Source organism: Polyodon spathula, chromosome 30, assembly GCF_017654505.1.
Source record: "Polyodon spathula isolate WHYD16114869_AA chromosome 30, ASM1765450v1, whole genome shotgun sequence".
Classification (NCBI taxonomy): Eukaryota; Metazoa; Chordata; class Actinopteri; order Acipenseriformes; family Polyodontidae; genus Polyodon; species Polyodon spathula.
The window spans coordinates 5589502-5613908 of record NC_054563.1 but is presented as its reverse complement, the minus strand read 5'-3'; the positions used below and the strand labels follow the sequence as shown (position 1 = coordinate 5613908).

The 24407-nt window shown below is 36.2% G+C and overlaps 3 protein-coding genes across 5 annotated transcripts in view; 1 reads left to right on the top strand and 2 right to left on the bottom strand.

Annotated features, from left to right (window-relative positions):
• panx1a (pannexin 1a) overlaps positions 1–17831 on the top strand; it is a 62364-nt gene extending 44533 nt beyond the window's left edge. Inside the window, exon 5 of the mRNA XM_041233126.1 lies at positions 17763–17831. Coding sequence (XP_041089060.1) covers positions 17763–17800 — 38 coding nt within the window. The 3' untranslated portion in view covers positions 17801–17831. The remainder of the gene's footprint in view (positions 1–17762) is intronic.
• Positions 658–4539, bottom strand: LOC121302848 (probable G-protein coupled receptor 83). 2 transcript variants are annotated; one of them, XM_041233129.1, is made up of 4 exons: positions 2868–4539; positions 2330–2455; positions 1697–1830; positions 658–1456 (listed from the first exon to the last, which is right to left on the bottom strand). In XM_041233129.1, exons 1-4 carry the CDS (start codon positions 3255–3257, stop codon positions 829–831), a joined length of 1278 nt encoding a protein of 425 aa, XP_041089063.1. In that variant the 5' UTR covers positions 3258–4539; the 3' UTR covers positions 658–828. The 2 variants fall into 2 exon arrangements, with proteins under 2 accessions (XP_041089063.1, XP_041089062.1); XM_041233128.1 differs by lacking the exon at positions 2868–4539 and having other exon boundaries at positions 658–1459; positions 2330–2755.
• The window catches only part of mre11a (MRE11 homolog A, double strand break repair nuclease), a 30149-nt gene continuing 13716 nt past the window's right edge, over positions 7975–24407 (bottom strand). For both annotated transcript variants that reach the window (XM_041233121.1, XM_041233122.1), the window contains 7 exons: positions 19528–19587; positions 17785–17983; positions 15673–15768; positions 12547–12608; positions 11320–11384; positions 8795–8891; positions 7975–8573 (listed from right to left, as the gene is read on the bottom strand). In XM_041233121.1, the coding sequence (XP_041089055.1) occupies positions 8517–8573; positions 8795–8891; positions 11320–11384; positions 12547–12608; positions 15673–15768; positions 17785–17983; positions 19528–19587 (636 nt within the window). In that variant the 3' untranslated portion in view covers positions 7975–8516. The remainder of the gene's footprint in view (positions 8574–8794; positions 8892–11319; positions 11385–12546; positions 12609–15672; positions 15769–17784; positions 17984–19527; positions 19588–24407) is intronic.

The window sequence follows — 24407 nt, the reverse complement described above, 5'->3', positions numbered from 1 at the left end:
TTTTTTTTGCAGAGTAGATGATAATAATAATAATAATAATAATAATAAAATAATAATAATAATAAATAATAATAATAATAATAATAATAATATATTGCAATGTTTTCAATACAGAAAGCCAAACATGTACAGCATTAAATCATTAGGTACCAAACACATAATTGTCTTGTCACATCCATGATAACAACAAAGAATAAACTGGTGGCTCACAAGTGCTGGGAAAATGGTCATAATCTTAATCCCACTAAAGTGCATGTTTCTTTTTTCCTTATCTGTTTTTTTTTTTTGATTACTTAATAGGAAAAAAATATGAACACGTTGATCTCTGTGCTTATTTTCACATTACAATACAAACACCACTTCTTTTATCGACATAATACGAACAGCAAACTCCAGCCCCAGAGGGCCGCAGGGTCTTCTGGTTTTCATTCCAACTTAAGCTCTCAATTAACATAATTGATCTAATTATTTGTTCAATTTGACATATTTAATATTTATCAAGATATTGTACAGTTGATGGTTTTATAAATGCACTTGAATCAAGGTACACTACCTATGAAACGTGTTGAGGCCTGAAAAGAAGTGTTAAATGTGTCCCAGTTAATCAAATAATTAGACCAATTAAGTAATTGAGAGCTTGGGTGGAACGAAAGCCAGAACACACTGTGGCCCCCAGGAACTGAGTTTGACACTCCTGCCCTATATTAATATTTATGTCCCATGACCTCTATGGTATTAGTTATACCTAAATAGTTCTGTCTCCCAGTTAATATTTGGGAATCCTGTGTGCATTTTTTCACCTGCCCCAGCACCTTATTAAGAATCAAACTAGGTAACTGCTACAATGGGCTCTACTGCTGAGATATCTGTCTTTAATGATTGGATGTTGCTGGTTGACCTGAGGCTGTGGGACGCCTTAGCCCTATTATAGTTCCTGTTGCTCTCTGGCCAGGCGGATCTGTGACCGGGGTCTGTCGACGGGAGCATATGCTCCTCCACCCGCTGCTTCTTTTTGCAAATGTTCATCAAGTACTTCAGCTCCGACCTAAATTTTTCGTTTAGCCAGCAGTAAATAAACGGGTTGTAGCACGTGCTGCTCATGGCAAACCAATGAAACGTGAAATAGAGCGCGTGGCTGCTGCGAATTGTTTGGCTCGATATCAGGACGACATAACAGTTTAAGGGGAACCAGCACACGGCAAAGACCACAACGACCATCATGAGCATTTTAATGGTGGTCTTCTTTTTTCTTTTGTGGGCGAAATACTGTTCAGTTGTGACGTCACCTATGGCGTTGCGCCGCCAGAGCCTCTTGGCCACAATAGTATAGGCAACTGAAATTATCAAGAGTGGCAAAACGTACAGCAAAATCAATGTTGCCAAGTCTATGTATTTCCAGTAGAGATGTGCTGGATCGGGGAAATCGTGGACACATAGGCTTCGGAGAGTATCCTTGCTGCTAGAAGGAAACACAAAGTGAAGTGAATTCAGAATAATCACAAGTGAAATTTACAGTGCTACCTAAATGTGATGGAAACACTCTATAACTGGTCGGCAGCAATGCAATCGTTTTCCACTGCAGCTCACATTAAATAAATTGCCTTAACCATGACATTAGGGACAGTTACGTATTTTTTAAGTGTTATATCGTTGCTCCCAAATCAACAATTAAGCTAGCTATGTAGCATAAACGTACCTGTAAGAAAACGTGAAGAGCTTTTGATAAATGGCATGTGGCAAGGAAAAACAGCTGGCCATGATCCAGATGAAAGCGATGCAGGCCACTCCCCGTGCAGTTGACATTCTGGGCTTTAAAGGGTGCAAAATTACCTGTGAATTGAAATGAAACATTATTATTTCCAGGACAAACATTTTATTCATGGCTTTACAAACACAAAAGTACCAATGAAGAAGAAATAACAAAACTAATGTATCCTAGCACCTTCACATACAATTTCACACAATGTCTGCGTGTAAGCCAGTGAATGTTTTCTGTTTTAATTGGTTTATTTAACATTGCTAATGCTCTTTTATCATTACCTTGTTTTTTCATCATTCAGAGTTATTTCAATTAGTGTGTACAGGTCATGCAAACGTATGCGTTTAAATTATTGATAAATAAAGGTTGCAGATTAAAATAAACAAGATCGGATTTCTGATACAGGCGACCAGTGTTTGACTGAACACAGATTTCAGAACCAAACAGTGGACAGCGCCTTTCCCAAAACGACCCAGGAGCATGCGCCGATTTGTTGGTAATATGTCATCTAATGTCAAACAGAAATAGTTGGTGATTAATACAGTTTATGCAAAGAAAAGTACTAGTTACCTGATGTCTATCCAAAGCGATTGCAGTCAGTGTCAGTGTAGAGACATGCAGTGAGCAATACTGGACAAACCTACTGATGTGACACATAATCTTTCCAAACACCCAGGTACTGTGCACAAAACGAACCTAAAGAAGTGAAAAAGAAAACATTTATATATTTTCCTTGTAACAATTTTCTGGCAGCGTTTTATCTGAAAAAGTAGCGAGGACTTGTATAATTTCTATAAATTATGTTTTATAAACGTAATTCTGTTAAAAGAACACGGCGTTAATTAGAATGCTTTTATTAACTTGATAAGGACACGGCGTGTGTATCCAACACAGTTTGTTTTATTTTTTCTTAAACACAAATAGTTTTTAACACAAAGTGTGTATTTCAATATCAAAATCATTGCTGTGTTAATATGAACACGTTTTTGGAACACAATTTAGCATTCTAAAACCAAAACAAAACAAAACAAAAAAAAAACATGACACAAAAGGCCAAGTATAAAAAGTGAATTGACATCAAGCTAATTATAAAAAATATGATACCTACCAAAGTAAAAGGGGTATTCAAAATCGTTATTAATATATCTGCTATAGCAAGATTCACAATGAATAAACTAGTGGCAGAATGCATCCTTTTGTTCTTTATCACGACATGGCAGACAAGAATATTTCCAAAAAGAGATATCACAATAATGAAGGAATATGCAACAATTAGCAAGGCTTTAATTGTAGGGTTTTGAGACTCCGCTTCAAATTTTCTTTTTCCTAACAAGATTTGCCAGTCAGCTAGTGTATTATTGTCTAAAGTAAAGGATCTGGACCTATTGATTGCTGCTTCATAAGTCGCTTTAAAGAAAGTGTCGTTAAAAAGACCCTCCGATTTTTGGAAAGTATAAGCCAAATATGTCAGGAACAGCCACGTGTACCGGGTCATCATTTCTGCAGAAATTGTTGGATGATCTTCACAGCTTGCGAAGCATCTAAAATTAAAAAACGCATATATCTAGATATGCAGATTAACACACACTCCCCTATTCAACGAAAAAGACAACGCAAATGAGCCGCATCTGACTAGAACATATGCAGCCTAAATATTTTCTCACTTAAGCAATGTCAAGGTCTGGCAGTTTCAGATTCTTTTCCAAATAGATACTGTTTCTATCGCAGGCAGGGCTGTGTGCTTCTCTGGTTCTCCGCTTAGATGCACAAACCAGAAAACTATTGGTCTGCAGATCATCTGTAATCGCTGACGCTTCTTGCTCGTCAAAAGGTGTTCCCGTTTTAATTATAATGTTTATCATATAACTCTTCCACGTGCGCAACTAGATACAATCAGAAGGCAACTCTATATTTATTCTGACAAAATAAAAGCTCACTTTTTTTTTTCGTGCAGCTAGTTTCTTGTTAAACTTTCAGCTTGCATCAATACATTTCTGCAATACTTTTGTACGTTGTGCGATAAAACAATTAATCAGTCCACAAAGCATGTAAAAAAAAAAAAAAAAAAAAATTAAAAATAAATACCCTTAGCTGTCAATCATACCCGTAATTTGCTCCAGGCATAAGCCACCTTCTATAGCCGGGACATACACACTGGCGCATGCCAATAATGTAAAACCACCACGGGAACTGATGGGTCCCTAATTCAGTTCCACGATTACACCAGCGGGGGTGCTGGCAGGTTACAATACTATTGTTCTTGCACAAATGTTTATTTCTAAACTCTTGGATTTTGGAAACAGTTTTGATTTAAATCCTGTGCCACAGATACTGTTGCTCTAAAGAAAGCTTTAATAAACCGAGGACAGGTAAGAGTATTAAAGCTGCAGTTAGAGCTGCTACAATTGTATAGTTCGACAAACTCTCAATGAACGTCAGCTAGAACGCGAACAGATATTTGTTTATTGATATAGAGTATTATGCTAACTAAGAGCTTGGATTGCAATAAACTGCGCTATTAAACTGAGTCTGCTGCCTCAGTCAATCATTTTCCTGTCAAGTCCTGTCACGCTCCTCAGTATTACTATTCTAAAATATAGAGAATAAGATGAAGTATGAAAAGATTTGGTTTGTTTTACAAACACAAACTGCTTATTGAAGGCATCCTACATTTCAGTTGGAAATATATTTTTCTTAGCAGTGGAAAAACTAGACCAATGACTTATCATCCCATATCGCATGTCTTCAGTTTCAGGACCTGTCTGTTGTTGGTCAGCTCATCATGAAAGGTGCTCAATTGCATTGCATAACATTGCAACGTTGGTTTGTTTACCCATTGTAAAAGTAGTTATAAGATCTGCCAGTTGGATAGTTACAAGGTCTACCAAGAAATTACATTTTCAGCATATTTTGTGAAAGGCTTCAGATTTCAATTCTATCACCATTCTGAATGGTCTGGACCTTACAATATTTACTTGGCAGTTTTTTTTTTTCTTTTTCTTTTAAGAATATCAAGTTTAAAGTAGTTTTCAATTATCATAAGATGGCACTGCAGAGCAGATAAAAGATCAGACTCATTGTTTATTTACCAGACACCTTTATCCAAGACGACTTACAAAGACTAGAGACTTATCGATGCAAATTACAAATTTAAGGCTTTTGCCTGCTCCAATCTTAATGTGACTGATCCCACTTTAATTGGAATTCAGAGCTCTAGCCTGACACAGGAATATGCAACAGACCCTTGATGTAATGCACTTTTGATGATACTCTTAATCCTATACATTACAGTTTGCCAGAACAAGGCTTATTGTAGCCAGGCTTTTAAGGCAAATAACCATGAAAATTACATTTGATTTTTATTTTGTCCTCTCAAGAAAGGAAACATATTTGTGTTAATATTGAGACAAAGGAAAATGGAAAAGCACTCCAAACTGTTGTTCGATCAGGCAGGCATATATACCCCCTTCCTAATTGTACTGTCTTTTGACACCTATGTGTTCGCCATACTTTGTCTTGTTTCCTATTTATCTCACCTCTTCTTTCAACATTTCCATCTACTTTCTCCATCAGTCATCCCTTGGCTTCAGCTATCAAGTTATCCCATACCATCTAAATTAGGTGCTAATTATGCAGCTGGTTGTATCCCAAATATTTATCTTCAAGAGAGCATAATCTCACTGTCGCGTCATCCTTATGATAACTGATTTTACTGCAATGGTATATAGCCTTGGCTACTGCTACTTTGCTCATTCTCCTGCCTTCCAGATCTGCCTTGTCCAAGCCACTTAAGGCAGTGTGGGTACCACATCGTATAGTGCTGAATGGCATTACTGCTGCATGCTATTAAACCATTAAAAAAAAATTAAAAATGCAGAACATTAATCAGTTTACCCTGGATATGCCTGGTGGTGTCGTCTGTTACAATCTCTTTTTGTAGAAAACTGTTTTTTTCAGATATAACCTGATTTTATCCACATCAGTAAAACTTGCAGTCAGAACTCGACAGAGTTGTTTCTGCGTACAGTATAAAACCAATTAAAATCACAAATGGAGTCAACATGAACAGTTCAAATATTACGACAGTAAAGCCATCTTTTGAGGGTTTTTATTGTTATTAGAAAATGGCTGCGTTAAAAAAATAGCATTAAGTTTGTTTGTTTTTTTGTGACTTTATACAGCACTAGTTTTTGTTGCTAATGAGTACAAAGTTTTCCTCAGTATTCCTTGAGTGATGCGGTTGCTCAGAATTCCATGTGTCGTTTGATAGCTTTCAGTGTCCCAGTGGTGGACAATGCAATTGGCATTTCTAATAGCCTAAATAACTAATAATAATATTAATAATAATAATTCCCCTACTTACAAGCTGTTCAGTTCAGGTACCTCGTACTCAAAGGCAAACATGGTTTGTGTTTTTGTCTACATCTTAAAAACATGTGAGTGAACGTTCATGTATTTATGTAAGCTTCAGTATTTAAGTTACCATTCGGTGCTAAAATGTATTAGCGAAAGGAAAATAATATATAAAAAGTTTTAGTAATTAAAAATATCTGGTACCCTTACATGTGTTAAAGCAGATTGTGCTGTTCTTTCAGTAACTTGTTCACTGGGTGTTTTGTTAGATAAGGGATTTCCAGAATTAAATATTAAAAAAAACAAAAAAAACAACCTCATTCTGGCCAGGTCCTTCTTACTCAAGTATTGACATTTGTAACACATTTCATGTCTCTTTCATTGCCCCATGGCATAGTGTATGTAGTGCTAACATTTCCCATTTGTAGTGTGATGCTTGTTTGAGAATGGCACATGATAAAAAAAAAAATAATAAATATATACACACACACACAATATCTCAAAGTCCTGGCTACAGCTCAGTCAAGACTTGAATTTGACATTGTTTTTTCCATAGTCTCATGGTATAGGTGCTGCAGTTGCCCTCAGATGTATGACGTTTATTACAAATCAACACAAGTACCTGGCTGCAATCAAACATATCTATGCTGGATTCAAGGAAAAAAAAAAAAAAAAAAAAAAAAAAAAAAGCAGTATGTATTTTACACACAGACAAGGCAACGGGATACAGCCGTGTTTATTTGTCTTCATATATGTCCTGTAATTGTAAACCTGGCACAAAATCAGTAAACTGGGTCAAATGTATCAAGGTCTTTTCTCCAAAATGAATTATTAATATTAAATAATGCTAATCAGAAATCTGTATAATCAGCGATTATTATTATTTCAGTGTTATGTTAATAATAATTCAGTAGCTTTGTAATATTCCCCAAATTCTGAAAAACCAGGCAGTTTGTCAGGAGAGCTGTATTATAAACAAAAGGCAACTCCTGCAGTGATAAACAATGATTGATACAAAAGCATACTTAAGCCACGGGTTACATTCTAAAATATTTATTTTTGACAGTACATAACAAACAATTGTAAAACTTATAATAAAATAAGCGTCAAACATTTCCGCATTTACCAGAATAACATACAAAACAATTTACATATATATTTTAATTATTTTGCCACACAGATAAATCAATTTGTACAACAATCAACAATCTGTAAATCTAAGCTGTGTCAAGAAAATGGGTTCAGTATTTTGTATAAGATAAAGTGGTAAAAAACAGAGCAATGTCTGCGAAATGCACTTTAGCATGTACACCATAAAACCTTTTGTGAATTCCTGTTAAAAACACATCATTGCTTGCAGTGCTGTCCCTATGGGAATTCCACCCATTGCAGCTGGAATGTAATTATACAAATTACTCTGAATTACTATGTGACACAGGTTACCATAACTTACTATGTAATTGTAGTAAAGTTCACAGCTAGAGTGGGGGCCCAAGTACTGAATCTATCCTGACTGCTTCATGTGACAAAGACTGCAGGGGAATTATTTAGTTTTTATTTTAGAACTGAAGCATCATGCTTGTCTGTCAAAATGGATTTTATTTTATCCAAGCAATAAAAGCAGTACTTGAAGTGAAGCATGCAGCAGGACTTCAGACAACAGCGAGTCAGATTTGTAACACCTCATTAGCGTGCCCTTGCAATACTGAACCTGGACTCTTCTCGAATGCAGTCTGAACCGAATTTGGTTCTGCAATGCATATTCACTCCTGTCTGTCAGAAACAGGTTCAATATCACGTAACATTACTGACCAGAAAATTAACTAATTATAATTGTGTCTATCTTAAAAAAAAAAAAAAAAAAAAAAAAAAAAAAAAAAAGGTCTCAACCAGAAAGGGTAACAAGCTTATTTTTAATAGTACTAAAAACTGTTTGCAGGGGTGACTACTACACTGCATTCCACTTTAATCCAGCCTAGGTTTTCCTGGGATTAGGTTTTAATCCAGCCTAGGTTTTTTGAATAAACTATATCTGAGACCAGAGTCAAGAGAAACCATTGAGATCACAAGCTCAGGTCTGCCCAGAATGCTTCAATCTGGCATGCAATCACAGTCTAATATCTATTCATAGCTTGTGTTTGTATAATTCAGATCAGGCGTACTGTACCTGTTGATATTGCAGGGATGGAAATAAGATTCCAATTGCTTAGCAAATGTACTAATTCCAGTTCGACTGGTTAAGCATGGCATAAAGCCCGGAATGGCTCAACCGCTAATAGTGGGGGTCTTTTTTTTCCCCCATCCGTGCAATAAACTGTTTAAACAACCAAACAAGCAAGTTAACAAAAAACAGAAAAAATCATATTTCAGTAAAAGATTTCTGCATCGTGTTCCGTTTTGGAAGCTAACGCCGACCTCGTCTGTTGGCATTGGTAGAGCTTTTAAAGGGGTCAAATTCGTCCTGAAGAGATGAGAAAAAAAAGTTAGATAGGAGGTCACACTAAGCATGTAACAGAATAAACAGTTCCAAAGTTATTGCTGTCCAAAGTGGCCAGAAAACTTTGTTAACCCATTATGTCAAACATTAGTGTTGAGATCTACTAAATAGACTCCCTGTCTGTGTTGATTATCATGAGCCATCCTCAGTGAAATCGGTTAAAAAAAGATCAAAACACAGCGTACCTCATCATCATCATCATCAAAGCACACCCCTCTCGATGACTGGCTCTGACCCTGCGAGCCTCTTCTGCTTGAGGATACAGACGACAGACTGAAAGACCTTAAAAAGAGAACTGTGGTTAATGGCACCATAGCTTTGTGTTTGAGGTGGAGGCTAGGGAAGATCTTGTGCTTCCCAACATATTTTCTTATTTACTCTACAAAAGGAGCAAGCACCTCATCTCACATGGAAGGTCCTGCAGTATCTGCAGTGCATCACACAACACTTCCAGTTACAACTACAAAAAGACAAAGTCAAGCGACTGTGTTTGTAAATACTGGGTTAGCCAAATAGAAGTTCAATTTGAACATTTTATGTCCCACTCTTTTATTAAAAAGTGCTCTGTTGCTCCACTAGTTTTAAATCATCAGAAATATCAGCTAAACTCCCTGCTGGCAATGGGATGGTACCTAACCAGCCAGACTTTGATCCCCCTTCCTGGATATCTTTTGCAGCGCTGCTTAAAATGAGTTTACTCATACTTTCCAATACCTTGTGAAATGAGTAAAACTTAAAACATATCTTGAGGGGAATGGCATGCGTCTTTATATGCATTTGAATTAACCTGAATTTAAGCAACAAGATGTGGACTCAAAAGGGTACCCAGAAAACTGGGTATTTGTCGGTCGACAACCAGTTCAAATGTTCTACCCGTGCTTGCCTACAATACATGACAATATTCAATAACCACTTGGTAGACTACAAGTAGCATCCACAGAAGTGGTAAAGATTCTTGCCTAAAAGAACTGCAAATTCCTTAGCACTACTGTACCTACTCTAGCTGTGGTAAGATCCAGTGTAATGTGGGTTTAATCGGGGTGTTAAAACAGAAATTCCCTCACTCCCTGGGACCTGTATTTTATGGAAGCATCACAACACATAACGCGCAACGAGGCACTGATTTATTCTAAACTGTTTCGTCCCTGAAAATCTATCACCTCAGCAAGGAGTCAGTGTGATGATGATTAGAGGAGCACTGAATCAACCCCTGGCTTTGTGAACTTGAGCAAATCACTTGAACTCCCTGTGCCTCCACTCCTGACCGGCTGTCAAACTAGAAATAGGCACGGTTCCATTACAAATATAAATGCTGGCTCTCATTAGGGCAGTTTTAATAAAATGGCATTATAATTAATATCAGCTTTTTCATAAATTATTTTGAAATAACCCTTTTAAAAACCATATTTAAAGAGATTTGTGGGACGTCACCCTTTTATCTATTGATGAACTCTATGAATCTTCTAAATGAAAGTGTCTATGAAGAGAACAGCAGCGCAGGGCAGAGATATTATTCATCAACGAATCCACAGTTTGTGCTACGAATCCACAGAAAACTGTTGATTCGTCAACAAAACCAGTCAGAACAATTCAACAGAAAAGCAAATAGCATTTTATTACGCAATAATGACTTAGTTATAGTATTGCACATTTCAAAGGTAACACTTAGAAAAGGGATTACAATTTCAGTTTAGCATTTCTCATAAAATATGAAAAACATATTTGCAATTTGAATGGCCTTTGAAATACAGCTGAAGAAATAATCTGAAGTATAATTGTGAATAAATAAACACATTTTATATAACGAGAATAAGGACGAGTCTTGGGGTTTAAATAGGGAGATTGACAGATTTTTTGGCGGGCCAGAACGGTGGAGGACGGGCCAGAACGGTGGATCCAGCCCCCTGAACCACACAAAGGGTTCAATAAGCACATCAAATAATTATCTAAACAGACTCAACAAAATAAATCATACAGAACACACTGTAGGTAAACAGGTATGAAGTTAAATATTAGACACAAGTATTTAATATCTAAATGTTTTTTTGCACATTTATAATTTGCCTGAGGATTCTGTATCTAAAATGATTTAGGTTCTGAAAAAGCAGAGGCAACAGAGTTACAAAAGCATTCATTAGAATAACTGCCTTAACTAAATAAATGGCTTAACTAAAATTAGATTGAAAGTGTTCTGAAGCTTGCGTATTTACAAAACACTGGATCCTATTTTGACGTAAACAAGACACTTACTGTGGGGTACTGTTAGACTTCACTGATAGAACTCCTTTGTTGGAATGGCTATTCTCTAAATCCAGTCTAATTACACTACAAAAGCTCTCACATGAGAATAAATAGCAGAATGGCTAGGGAGAAAAACAGTAGCTTGCACATACTTCATGTATAGCTTTCATATTTTTTTTTTTTTTTTTAAGATCAGGAGGAACATTTGTACATTGATCCATTGTCAGATTGAAACGAAACGAAAAAGTAGTTGCTGATTTTCATTTTACTTGCGATTAAACCACTGAGATAATAGTTTCCAACATGTTTAAACATATAACATACCAGATTAATAAAACACAGCCTGCTCAGTCACCAAAGGCTCCTAACATGTGTGTCCTGCTTAAAACAGCAACTTGGTTTAGCTGTAGATGGTAAATATCAGTTATCTTTACATCTTTTTTTCTTGTCTGTGAAAAAATATACCAACCTTTGCTCGACTTTCCCAGGTTTTACAAACGATACATCATCATCAGAGTCATCATCGATTACAATCTAAAACAAATGGTAAATATTAGTGGAATTTTCATATATATATATATATATATATATTATAATCAAACAGAACATTGAAATGGAGAAGCAGCACATCTACTGGCATGGCCCAGTTTTCCCCACAAATTGTACATACTTGATTTTTAACTGCGTTGAGGTTTGACTGGAGTAAAAGGCAGACCTGGAACGTTTACTTATCGGTGCTAGACATGCTGCCTACATCATTTTGATAATACCGGTACTTTAAAACCAAATTACTTTTATTCCACACCTTGCTGATAATATCCCTGAAAAAAATGACACAAAATCAATGGATCATAAAACTATCAAGACTGAAACCATGATACTGCTCAAACTCGAGACAACTTATTAGCAGCCACTTCACAGCCTGAGCCCATTGTACAAATGAATTTCTATCTCTAGCAGCTCAGTGAATGAGAGTCTTCTCATTTCCTGAAGCTGCTAAAGGGATTTATATGCGTCACTAGGACTTTCTGTTGCTCTTCTTATTTTACAATAATTAAAAATCTAACTTATCTAAGCATATTTTCTTGTAAAGCCAGAGAGAGTTCTATTTCCATCACCCACTCTCTCACTTACTCATCCATAGCAATTACCAGTTCAAAGACATTCTTACATAGTGTTAATTCCTTAGCAAGTGTTAATTCATTAAGCTGACATCACCCTGGGGTGTGAAAGATTCTCATCAAAAGTATCGGTTCCAATACTTCTTTCGCATTGTGTCTGGTGTGTGGCAGGCTTTAAGCATAAGGGTTTTTATATAGACCCATAGTACTTCTTTTTGATTATCTTCAGCATCCTAAAAGGCAAACATGTCTTTATTCCACAGTGAACCCTGCAAGATGATTGGAGTTCTGCGCTGATTTATAAACTCTAAATTAAGACAGCATTACACACCTCATTAAAAGCTGCACGATAGTGGACCTTTACCAACATCACTAATGTCTTTCCATTGGTCACCTCTGCCAGGTGGTTTTGTTTGTTACAAACTCCTGTCATTCTGATTTTTGACACATGCAGTGCAATGTGTTCATGCACTTAAAATTTCACCTCTGCAGGCCTGGGTTTGAACCCGTAAATTACTCTGGTTTCTGATTAGCCCTCAGCAGGTACATGCAAAAAAAGCAACCATTCAGTTTACCTTGTCAGTAACGTTTTTGGGAGCTGGTGTCCTGGTAGACCTCTGGCTGCTAGCTCTGAAGGCTTAAAGAAAAAGCAATACAAACATGAACAGCTTTTGACATTCTCAATTCCCTTTGTACATTGCTGCCACAAATATCACAACCACTCAATCGTACATATACGTCTACCAGTTGCAAAAATAGCAATTTCACGAAATGTTTAAACTTTCACCAGGACTTCTTGTCAAAATGTTTGTCTAAAATGACTACCAAGTTTATTTTTAGTATTACTATTATATACGCATTCTACACCTATTTTTTATTTTTTTTTTAAACTTTGTAAATCAGCTAGTATTTTTCATATATTGTTAAAATCTTAATGTCATGAGCATATTCTTTATGTCCTGAACATAACTTTGTTTTTCAAAGGTCAAGTCTATTTATCCTGCCACAACACTTCCACTTGACACGTTTACTTCCTGTGTCACAGGAAGAAATGCCCTAACTGAACTGAACGTTCTATGCTGCAAGTATGGAAATGTAGTCATGTGGGGTACTATTACACGTGACATAGGAGATGATAAGCGACAGGGACTCCATAAAACCTCAAGTCTCTTAACATGGTAGGATTTATTTAATTCAAAGGGAAAATAGTCCAAGTGCACAATGCAAATGTTCTTGTTGAAACATTTTATAGTAAGGAATTCTCTCAAATTTTCAGGGAACATACACAGTTACAGACAAAAGTACTGGCACCCTACACTTAATATAAGATCATTCAAGAAAACATGTTAAATACAAGCACTTCGTGAACACTAGTCTCTAATTAATATGACACAATTTCAGGTAGTTTACGAATCTTTATATTTTAAAAAAGCAACAACAAAAAAAACTTAAGCAATTTCAAATTTTTGTTCATGACAAAAGTATTGGCACCTTTTAAAAGTCTGTAAAAATGTAACAGAACTAATGAAGTATATTAATTGATTGAAAACCATTACACAGTAAGTAGGCTGCATTACAAAATCAACAGCCAGAAAAAGAGGTAATTACTTCCAACATCTGTTACAGAAGGTGGTTTTGGCAACACCACAGATGATAGTCTTGACAAAGGAGTTGGATTCCCATTTGAGAAAAGCAGTTGTAGCAAACTGAAAACAAGGACATGGCTACAGAACAGCATCAAAAGGAATATGGAACACCAAAATTCACAATCAGAGCAATAATAGTACTGCAGACAAAATTCAACTGAAATCCTTGAAAGAACGGACGATCAAAGAAAATGACAGACACAGCAGATAGGAACATTGTCTGAGCAGCTACAAAAAAAAAAAAAAAAAAAAAAAAGGATTAACAGCCAAGGACTTAAAAGAAATATTTAGATGCATCAGGCATAATAGTGCACTAAAGAACTGTAGAAAGGCACCAGAACACAGAAGAGTTGTATGCACATATACCCTGATGTAAACCACTTAAATTTGCCAAGGGATCTGAACAGGAATCTGAAGCATTCTTCAATAGAATTCTTTGGTCCAATGAGACTTAAATGCATATTTCCCCCAAAATGGTCGACAATATGTCTGAAGACAAAAAGGGAAAGCCTTCAAAATGAAGAAAACGTTGCACCTACAGTTAAACATGGAGGTGGTTCAATCATGATATGGGGGTGTTTTAACAGTTCAGGGACTGGAGATTTTCATGTGATTAAAAATCAAATAAATGCAGCCATGTAATCAAAACACTCTACAAACTACAATGAAGCCGTCTGCTTGTACGCTGATTATCTTCCCACACGACAATGACCCAAAGCATACAGCTAAGTCAACTCTGGAATTCTTTAATAAAGAAAATGAAGATAAAAGTTCTAGAATAGCCTCTGCAATCACTAGACCTAAATCCAATAGAAATACTTTGGACTAATCTGAAGAAAACTACAGCCAAGCACTGCCTGTCTAATCTGAGCTGACCCAGATTTCACCAACAAGACGCAACACACTGGTTAAAAATGATCATAAACGTCTGATAGCCGTAATAAAAGCAAATGCAGAACACATGAAATACTAAAGCAGAGGGGCCAATACTTTTGTCATGAATCTATACTATGTTAAATGCTTGACATTTATCTGCTACCTTGAATTATGGTGTAATAAGCATAGGGTGCCAGTACTTTTGTCTGTGACTGGTTATGTGAGACTAATGTATTCCTGACAGTATTCTAGTTGCTTTTTATTATTCCTTAATTAGTTTCGGGGGGGGGGGGGGGGGGGGGGGGGGGGGGGGGGGGGGTGTGTAATTATTTCTGTGCTCAGGCATTTTATACAACATGCAGTTTTATTGGCACTGAACTGTTTTCCACTTCTGAATTACAATTCAATAGGAGCTCTCTTTTTACCGAAGAGGTCATGAAGAGGTCAATTTCTCTCAAGTCTGAGTAAGTCGTCAGATTTATAAAGTACTGAAATCCTTTCAAATGATTGCACTTACACAGAAGTAAACTGAAAAAAGGTCACAGCTACCATTGTTTTGTTTTTTTAAAATTGCTAGGAACAAAAAGATAAAAAAGGGGTTTCCAATTTGGCTAGACTGTCATCTGTCAGATTGGAATGTTTTGGACAGCCTTTATCAGACAGCTAAAAATGAAAATCCTGAGCTTTCCACCCCGCAGTGCCAATGCAACAAACCGAGTGCCTCTTATTTTTAACCTTCCAAACCGTTTGACCTCCTCCCCTTGTCTCTGAAGGTCTACAGCTATGCTTGTGTGTGTCATTTGCTATGTTCAATTCAATTGTTTGATTTTTAAAAAAGTCTTCGGAACTTAAAGCTTTTGTTTAGGGTTACAGTTACTTCTACAGGAAACTGTCTTAATCCTAAATTGTTACTTATCGCTTATTGCACTTTAGTAGTGTTTGCACTTACTGTAAAACTACACTATTTAAATCTTGTTTTTGAAACTAATCTAGTATTGCCCATTAACACTTGTAAGTCGCCTTGGATAAAGGCGTCTGACAAATAAACTAATAATAATAGCAAACACAAAATCTATTAGCACTTGACAAAATGCAAGTTGAGGAAATGCATTTATACATTTTCAACTGCAGGTGATGTGGGTACTACAGGTACATTTAACAAGAACATCTATGACCTACCATCCACGATGGACATGTTCTTTGTCGGGCTGATGACCGGGTTCTTGTGAGACCGTCCTCTCCCAGAGGTCTTTGATTCAGTTGGGACAGAAGCTCCTAAACAGAGATAGAGATAGAGCCTCCAGTGGTCATTTGTCCACAAAAATCAACACATAATCACAAATTAGCAGGCTCTGCTTAAGAGAGGTCTATGATTGAATGGCAGGGTTTGTTTAGTTATGAGAGGAATCTCTCATTGGGTCCGACTAGCTCAGGGCCTTTGTCGACCTCCACTATATCCCTAGCAGGCTTTCTAAAATTGAGATAAAAGAACAAAAAAAAAAAAAAAAGATAATAAAAATCACCCATAACTTACTCAAAAGCTTTTAATTTTTTTTCTGCAATTCTCCCTTTATTATACAAGATAGCAAATCCCCATGTAATTCAAAAGTATTTCCGTACAAACACAGTGGAATGTTTCACCCAGAAATCCTCCCAGTCATTCAAAATGTGCAGCGCAATGTACCGATCGTGCCCATCCATCAGTCGGTCACTGTCCACATGATGAACACTGGGACTGCCTTCAATTTTCACAAAAATAACATCCACTGTTTGCTGTGAGGAAAGCTTTCAGTTATTTAGCATGGGTTTGCTTACACAGGGGTATCAGCAGAAATGAAACGGCTGAAACAAAATGCTAATGTAAAAACAAACTTTCAATCGCCTCCCTATATTTAGAGCCTATATTTATTTTGGTTAAAAAAATAAATAAATTATATATATATATATATATATATATATATATATATATATATATATATATATATATATATATATATATATATATATATATAAATATATATATATATATAGCTCTATATATATTTATATTTATTAATTAATAATCTAATGAAATAATTCGAGGCTCATGTGTTTAAGCTGTGTTCACGAAGCTGCCCGTTTGGGTACTAAGATTAAAAACTTGACGGCAAACCATATCTCTTAAAGTAAACATAAATGGCACAGTGTCAACGGGTTCACGTGCATCTTTACAGAGAGAAATGTTTTTTTTTTTTTTATGACGAAAAACAAAAAGTATTCAAGTGGTCATTAAAATAAATATACATTCAGAGATTCAGCTTTTAAAAGGGGTTGAAAGGAGACTTCTATTCTCGAATAGTTATTAAGCATGGCAAATAACAACATAAACAGAAACAGCAAAAAAACAGAACACACTACAACAGGGTATTAAACCAGTAAGAAATTAAATATTCAGAACATGTAGACTGTATTAAACTTGGAGGAAAGAAAGCACTTACTGTCTCCCTGTATGAGAATGAGTCAAGCGAAACGGATATCAATCCCATGCATCACTGCGTACTATTACAGACTGTGTATTACGAAAGTACATAACCTGACAAAGACTGCATGGGAGCAGAGCCTCTTTACCTCCTTGAAGTGTTCTACATACTTCCGGTGCTTCTGTCTGAAATGCTAATTTTACCTAGTGAGTGAGCTATGACCGATTCTTAAGTGCAGTTGTGGTTGCTGAAAGCAAATGCACTCAGGACACAGCCGTGACTGGCAGATTTGGATGTAAAAAAGAAAAATTGAGCACAGCACCATTCTTTTCATAGAATTATCTTTTTCATTTATATTCAACCCTTTTAAAACAACTTCAGTCTTATATGTCTAATATGGTTTTAAAATCTACAGCATTACTATCAATAGATGACTCCAGTAACCCATCACTCTTATTTGCTAAGGTCTTACGGGAGCAGGGCACTTGCTGTTTCAGCACAAGCTCGGATGCCTCACCTTCTGTATCACAACGTACCTATAATTGAAACTATTTACCGATACGTATTATGTGAATGATATTTGGATCTACCATATACACTGATGCTCCCTCTTGAAAACGAGTTCTCATTTATGAAAACTTGAAATAAAAATAAAAAACATGAAAATGGCAGAGTAATCTTAAGGGTACAGTCAAACCTGTAAATACAACATTACAGTCCTAATTAACGGCTTTGTATTTTATTAATTTTTTTTGGTCTTGTAGGAGACTAAACCACATGGGTCTACCTTATTTTTTTTATTTTAAAAAGGTGAGCTGGCTGTTTCACTTACCTCGCCCTCGTCTTGACGTTCCTCTGGTTGTTGACCCCTGACCTCCTCCGGCCCTCCCCCTCCCTCTCCCTCGACTTGGTGGAGGGGTGATGCTGTCGTCCGAGTCCTCAGCATTGGGCTCCTCCAAGACATCAATGTCATCCATGAAGGAGGAGGACCCCTCTCCCTGAGACCGGTGGGCTTTTGCCCTGTTTAAAGCCTGGATAATGGGGGCACAGGTGTTCAAGAAAAGGAGATATACAGTAAAAAATAAATAGAATTAAATAAAATTTAGAGAGCAAGTAGAGGGGTTCTGAAAAATATAGCATGGTACGTCCCCACGTGTTGTTCAGATCCTGACAACTTTTTACACCTTCAACTTTAGACTGTTTCAAAGTTCTTTAAAAAAATTCCACTCTAGTACATTATTTAAACAATTGTAGCAACACGTGGGGATGTGCGACGTTATATTTATTTTCGGAACCCTGCTACTTATTCTTTAAAACCCTGTTCTGAATCCTTTAAGAACAAGAAGACTAGTTTTGTGAATCCCTTGGTTGCATAATGTACAGAGAATGGCACCTTTTATTGAAAGGTTGGTAAAATGGAGTTATATGTATATGTTAAAAAGCATATAGTCAGAGCATTGACTGAGATTAAAACAACATGGCAGTGCGTTTTTACTGGATCAATTGATAATGGAACTTGACTCGTGGAACAAGATTGCTAGTAAATGAAGGCTTGTAAGGTAATTAACATAGGAGGGTGCAGCAAATTCAAATGAGAATCACCAGAAAATACAATGCTGCAATAGGACACTCCAAAAAGTACCCGTGTGAAATAGACAAATGGAATTGAATAATTACCTATTAAATGTACACATGAAGCAAACACATTAAAACGTGCTTTCCTTATATGCCCATTGTAAATTATTGCTTAAAAGAGAAATCTTAAAAGAAATCTCTTCTTGCTTTTGTTGTATTAAACCAGTGTTTCCTAACCTTGTTCCAGGCGGGTCGTTCAATTGTTTAAGTGAACCATATCAACAAATGAAGAACTAAAAAATAACAGGAAAATGCCCAGTTAATCACTTTATTGGTTCAATGAAAGGTTCAATTAAGAAATTGAGCACTGCATTGGAACGAAAAACAGCAGACATTGTGTGCCGCCAGGAACAGGGTTCGGAAACACTGCTTTAAACTATCTGGTACTGTATATTCCATCAATGACTACAATCTGAAATGAAATCTTTCTAGGGAACTTTAGAATACTGAGCAGGTACTTCATGTTTATCTTAACACCTCTCTGGATTTGGGTGAAAAGCCAAATAAGCCCATAACCATCTGACACACAGTACAAAAGAACTGTATTATGAATTGCTGCACTTCTAATAAATCTGTTACTTTATCAGGGAAATTCAGGTTTGTCTAAGTGTCACTACTGATAGTAGAAACCGCTGGTCGTTTTGTTTCTGTGTTTAAAAATGTGCTGCCAATGAATGAATACACATACCAATAACATGTTGTGTGCTTTAGTTATTATTTCTTTAACATTTTTTCTGTTTCTATAGTAACCAATATATAATTGGATTTGTTTTGTTGTTATGCAGAAATATCATGTTTTAGATTAATACCATAGCTGTGTCAAAAACAAATGAAACTGCACGGTTGCTTTGTGATAAGCCAACTAGAAAGGAAAGAAAAGCGCCTCAAGGTATCATAAAGTGGATAATAATAAGAGGTATCTAAGAGAATCACTGCATACCTCTCTGACATCTTCCTCCTCTTCAACAGTGTCCTTCTTTGACTCTCGGAAACGTCGAACCTATGAGTTATATATAAAAAAAATTAAAAAAAAACACTCACTGACTACATCATAATGTATAACGGTTAACAATGTGTATAAAATCAACAGTTTATCTGATTATAACCCAAATACAATCCAAAGAATCTATATGTTAGGAGTCTAAGGGCTTCATAAGACTGGTGGGAAAAGGCAGTTAACATGTTCCTTGTGTACAGACAGACAGGACTGGTGCACTTTGAATGAAGACGCCAAACATTTTAAATGAGGCTCTACAAACAATCTTGCAATACAAAAGTAATGAAACAAGTCAGAAACCACTGGGCAGTAGCTGATGAAAGTTGCTTCTGTTAAAGGATGGTCCTGGATAAACATAAGACTGGCAAAGCTGTGAAGGCTGTTTTGTGACGTTGAGTTATAGGGACCTAAATAAAATAAATGTCAGACCTTTAGCACTTTCACTGGTAAAAATCTGACCCGTCCAAGTAAGGTGGTTTGTATTGACAAACTTGGACGTATAGTTTGGGTTACGAATGGGGGGTTAGTTAATGTATATTGGTATGTGAGCACAGGGATGTAGGGATGTGTGTTTGTGGAACAGTTGGTAACAGGTTAAAATCCTCCTTGCAAAAACACGTAGGAAAGTGTATGGACCCGTGAACTGAAGAAGTGATTAAATGACTAATTAAGGCTCCAGTGTATAGATAGGGTGATCACAGGCGATAAAGGGGTTAACGTGTTCAGAGGTAGAACTAGACGAGAGTCGTGAAAAGTGAAACTAAAACTTAAAAGATAACAATTGCTACCAGTGCTGGTTTTACACCAGAACAATACTTTTCGTTTCAATTTCGTTTCGTGTCCGTTTTGTTTGTCTAGCTATTTTGGCCACCGTGCCATTTTGTTTTGTTTAACCTTTTTATTTATAAATGGAACATGCACTTCAAAAAAATAAAATACTTTGTAGGTCCCTTAATCAGGCGTAGACTGGTGCAGGAGTAATCACTACCAAGGTGGCCTTTACCTATACCTCACCCCCCAAATGGTACTGTATATTTTAGATGAAAAGTCTTGAAAATTGATGGCACGCCATCATGGCTTCAAACACGTAACCTTGAGGTCAGCCTGCAACTGCAACTTTCAAAAGCTGGCTGTTGGTAGCTTTTTGCTTTTAATTTTTATAAAACAGCTGTATAAAGTAGATTCTCTTTTGAATACAGAGCTAAATCAGAGGAGCTTGAGTGTTAGATATTTTTGCAGTATTAATGTCAGGATTGAAGTTCCCTCACAGAGCTACTGTACCAGAGAAAGCTCACATTGTGCCTGAAGCCAGTGCCAAATATCCCTTCTCTTTCATAAATACTGAAGTTTGTGTATTAAATATATATTTGTTTAACAAAAAGAGCCTGAAAAAGTGTAGAGGAGGAATGTACGGTAAGTGAGTTGCAGTTGCTCCAAGGAAGGAGCTAAAATATGATAATCATGTACCCATATTTACTCTTCACATGTTGCATGTTTTGCATAACAGAGTGCACACTACAATCAACAGATACAGAAAAAAACGGTAGATATGCAAACCAAAGTTGCCGAGGCAGAATGAGGAAAACAACTAAAAGAGAAGACAGACGACTGTTCGGAAGTCCAAAGCTAACTGTTTCCTAACCAGCACGCAACCTGCTGCAGATTTCAAATCCACATCAAAAGTCACAATATCAAAAAGGAAGCAGTGAAGAGATGTCTCTGAGAAGCTGGTATGATGCGGAGAGCGAAAGGCTGGTCGAACTCTGAAGAGTAAGAGTGTTCTGGATAGATGAATCAATGTTTGAACTTTTCAACTCCAAGAGGAAACAGTACATGAGAAGAAAAACAGGCGAGAGATTGATAGGATGTTGTACAAATGTGGTTGACATTTTATTCATCCATAAAAAAAAGCCCTTAAATAAAAAAAAATAAAAAAATAATTTCTGCAAGTCTCTTTGGAGAGAGTCTATATATAATTTTATTATAGACATAGAGATTATATATATATAATATATATATATATATATATATATATATATATATATATATATATATATACATTACAAATATAGATATATTTAAAATACACAACTAGAGAGAGAGATGAGATATGGCAGAGGAAAAGACTCAGCAGACATACAACACAAATGAATAGTTATAAACATTTAAAATACACAACTAACAAATAAAATAACACAACACAGAAACACCCCAGAGCAGCCCCAAAACAGGCAGTGTTCTTTCCCTGATGTCCAGACACGATTGCAGCACATGATGCCGTTCACACTGGCAGAGAAGATGAATCCATAGCATTCCTTAAATCAGAGGCAGCAGAAACAGCGTGTGATGGACGCAGGTGAAAAGAACACTATATATATAAAAACTATGAATATGGAAAGTAAATTAAATGGCATTTTATTAAATTACTAATAGCCTTCAGTCTTTTCCTTTTCTCTTTGGACTAAAATCCAATTTTATAACCATGTGACATCTGTGTACCTGTACTACAAAATTCAAAGTTTTCTTTCCATTTTCATTTTGGTGGCAAAGTAATAATCCACAGCTAAGGGCGCCTGGATCAAAAACACAATTTAAAAACAAGAGATTTAAATGAATAAATGAAGGTTCAGACAGAGGAAAGAAGAATTGTAAATTCCAAATTGGAACTACCAATATGATGAAAAAAAAAAAACCAAAAAAAAAACGATGACCATGACTTATATGAACGGAATGTACAAAATCATTAGAATTTAAATGTTCACTCACAATGATGTCATACATTATACTGATAACTGACATTGATAACTAATGACCTTTGTTATATATATTCTTTGTTATATGCTGCTCATATCTGACAGTAGTAGGTTTTTGGGTGACATAATGCTCTAGTAAAGAAGAAAGAAATGTGCAAGGCTACTTCATAAAATGAAGCAGATGTTATTGGTGCACCACAGTTTATACTCTGCAGCCCACATCACAAAACATCCACACAATTTGGCAGAATTGCCACTAGACACCTTTTCAGGGGCAAAGAGAGAGGCCAATGATCTGAGAGAGACAGAGACAGAGACAAAGTCCTCCTACAACTCCAAAGAGTGGCTCCTCTGGGACAGGCTTTGTGGGGCAATGTTATGTACTGACAAATAGAGGAGCAACAAAATTCACCCAAAAAATTCTGAATAAATGGAACAGAGGCTCATGCTGGAGAGATGACGACTAGCTTGTTACAAAATGTACAATGAATCACTAACTTAAGTGCACAGTACCTTTTATATAACACTATTCATGGCAAACATTCAAAACCCATAACCTATTAGCAAATTTGAAAGGGCACCCAAAAGGAAAAAAACAAAACAAAAAAAACAGCTACAGTTTTTGTTTAAACTTAACTAATGAATATGAATATGCAAACCTGTAAAACAGCAACATATTCACAGAGCGAGAGTTTTGAATTTGCAGGACACAAGAAAAATGCACCTTAATAGATAGAAATACACAATTTAGGGTACAAAACTCTTGTGGTGCTATTGTACCGTCGAGTAAAGTACAGCTGCTAATTCAGAACATACTTGGCTCTATGAAATGATTTAAAACTACCCTGTAGCAACACACTTTATGGAAAGGGTCACAGCGCGATTCTCAATTACAATTTATTGGCATACAACAAAGGGGTAACATTGATATTTCCCTTAAAAGCAACGACAGCCACTGGATTTTTTAAATTACAAACATTAAAACCTAAAAGGGTTCAACGATGAATGACACTTGTGCCCCTATTTGTAAGATTTTCACAACAGTAAAATATCGTCTCAGACATTGTCATCGCAGGGTTATTGTTATTGGATATAATTCAAGTATGAGCACCTTCACTAAATACCTTTGCTCAGCGTTGTCGTTTTGGGGGGTGGCTGAATGGTGTTCCGTGAAATTATGAAGAGGATTTATGCAACGTGATTCTGGGCTTAAACAAATAATTAAATAGAACACGCGGGACCGCACAAGAGATTAGCAGAATTCCAATTATTTTTAATTGACAGGGCTTGAAGTGAATTACAAAACTGCGTCTCTTGTTTTTAACCTTCATATCTGAACTGACCCTGATTCGGTTTCTCTTAATTTTTATTTCAAACAGACGTGACATATCGCATTAACAGCTCATCGCTGATCCTAATTGCATTTCATTTTTGCAGTCGCCTAGTTTATCGCTGTGCTTTTGTTATTTTCACTTGTTTTAACAGAGTTGTCTTGACAGATTTTCTTTTCAACATAAAATACCCAGTACAGAGTATACACAGATAGCAAGCCCATTACTTCACATCTCCTTGATTTGTAGCAAAGAAAAAAAAAAATGTTAAACCCAGTCTTTAATTAGTAGTTTTCTCTTTGTTAGGATGCAGAGACAGCTTATCAACTACTAATTAACATTTAAATGGAGGCAGAGATTTGGAAAATAAAACCGGAAAAGTTCAAGCCCAATTATGGGATTATGAATGGCATCGGTGAGTGGACGCTGTCTGTATGTATAATACTACTGTTTCCCTCTGTTGAGAATCCTGATGAAGGTGCATGTTTCATCGAAACGCTGATGTGTTTGATGATGAACTAATAAATAAAGTAACTTGGTGAGCAATAATTCTAGGTGCGGACTCTTCGGTTTTTTCATGTTTTGGACTTTTATCCAGCATCAGATTATAGCGTGTTGCGCTTGGTGTCCCTGCCTCTAATGGAATACTACTGCCACTTGAGAAACAGACTTTGTTTGATGTTAATGTTCATTTTTGTATTTCTGCATGAAAAATATAAAAAATCCTGTCAATAAGATT

Bases quoted from the DNA above. Each gene is read 5' to 3' on its own strand.
- LOC121302848 (XM_041233129.1), bottom strand. From the start codon at position 3,257: ATGATGACCCGGTACACGTGGCTGTTCCTGACATATTTGGCTTATACT. The intron at 2,456-2,867 runs GTAGGTATCATA...TCACTTCTTTAG, and splicing joins TGAATACCCCTTTTACTTTG to GTTCGTTTTGTGCACAGTAC. The intron at 1,831-2,329 runs GTAACTAGTACT...TTCAATTCACAG, and splicing joins TCGCTTTGGATAGACATCAG to GTAATTTTGCACCCTTTAAA.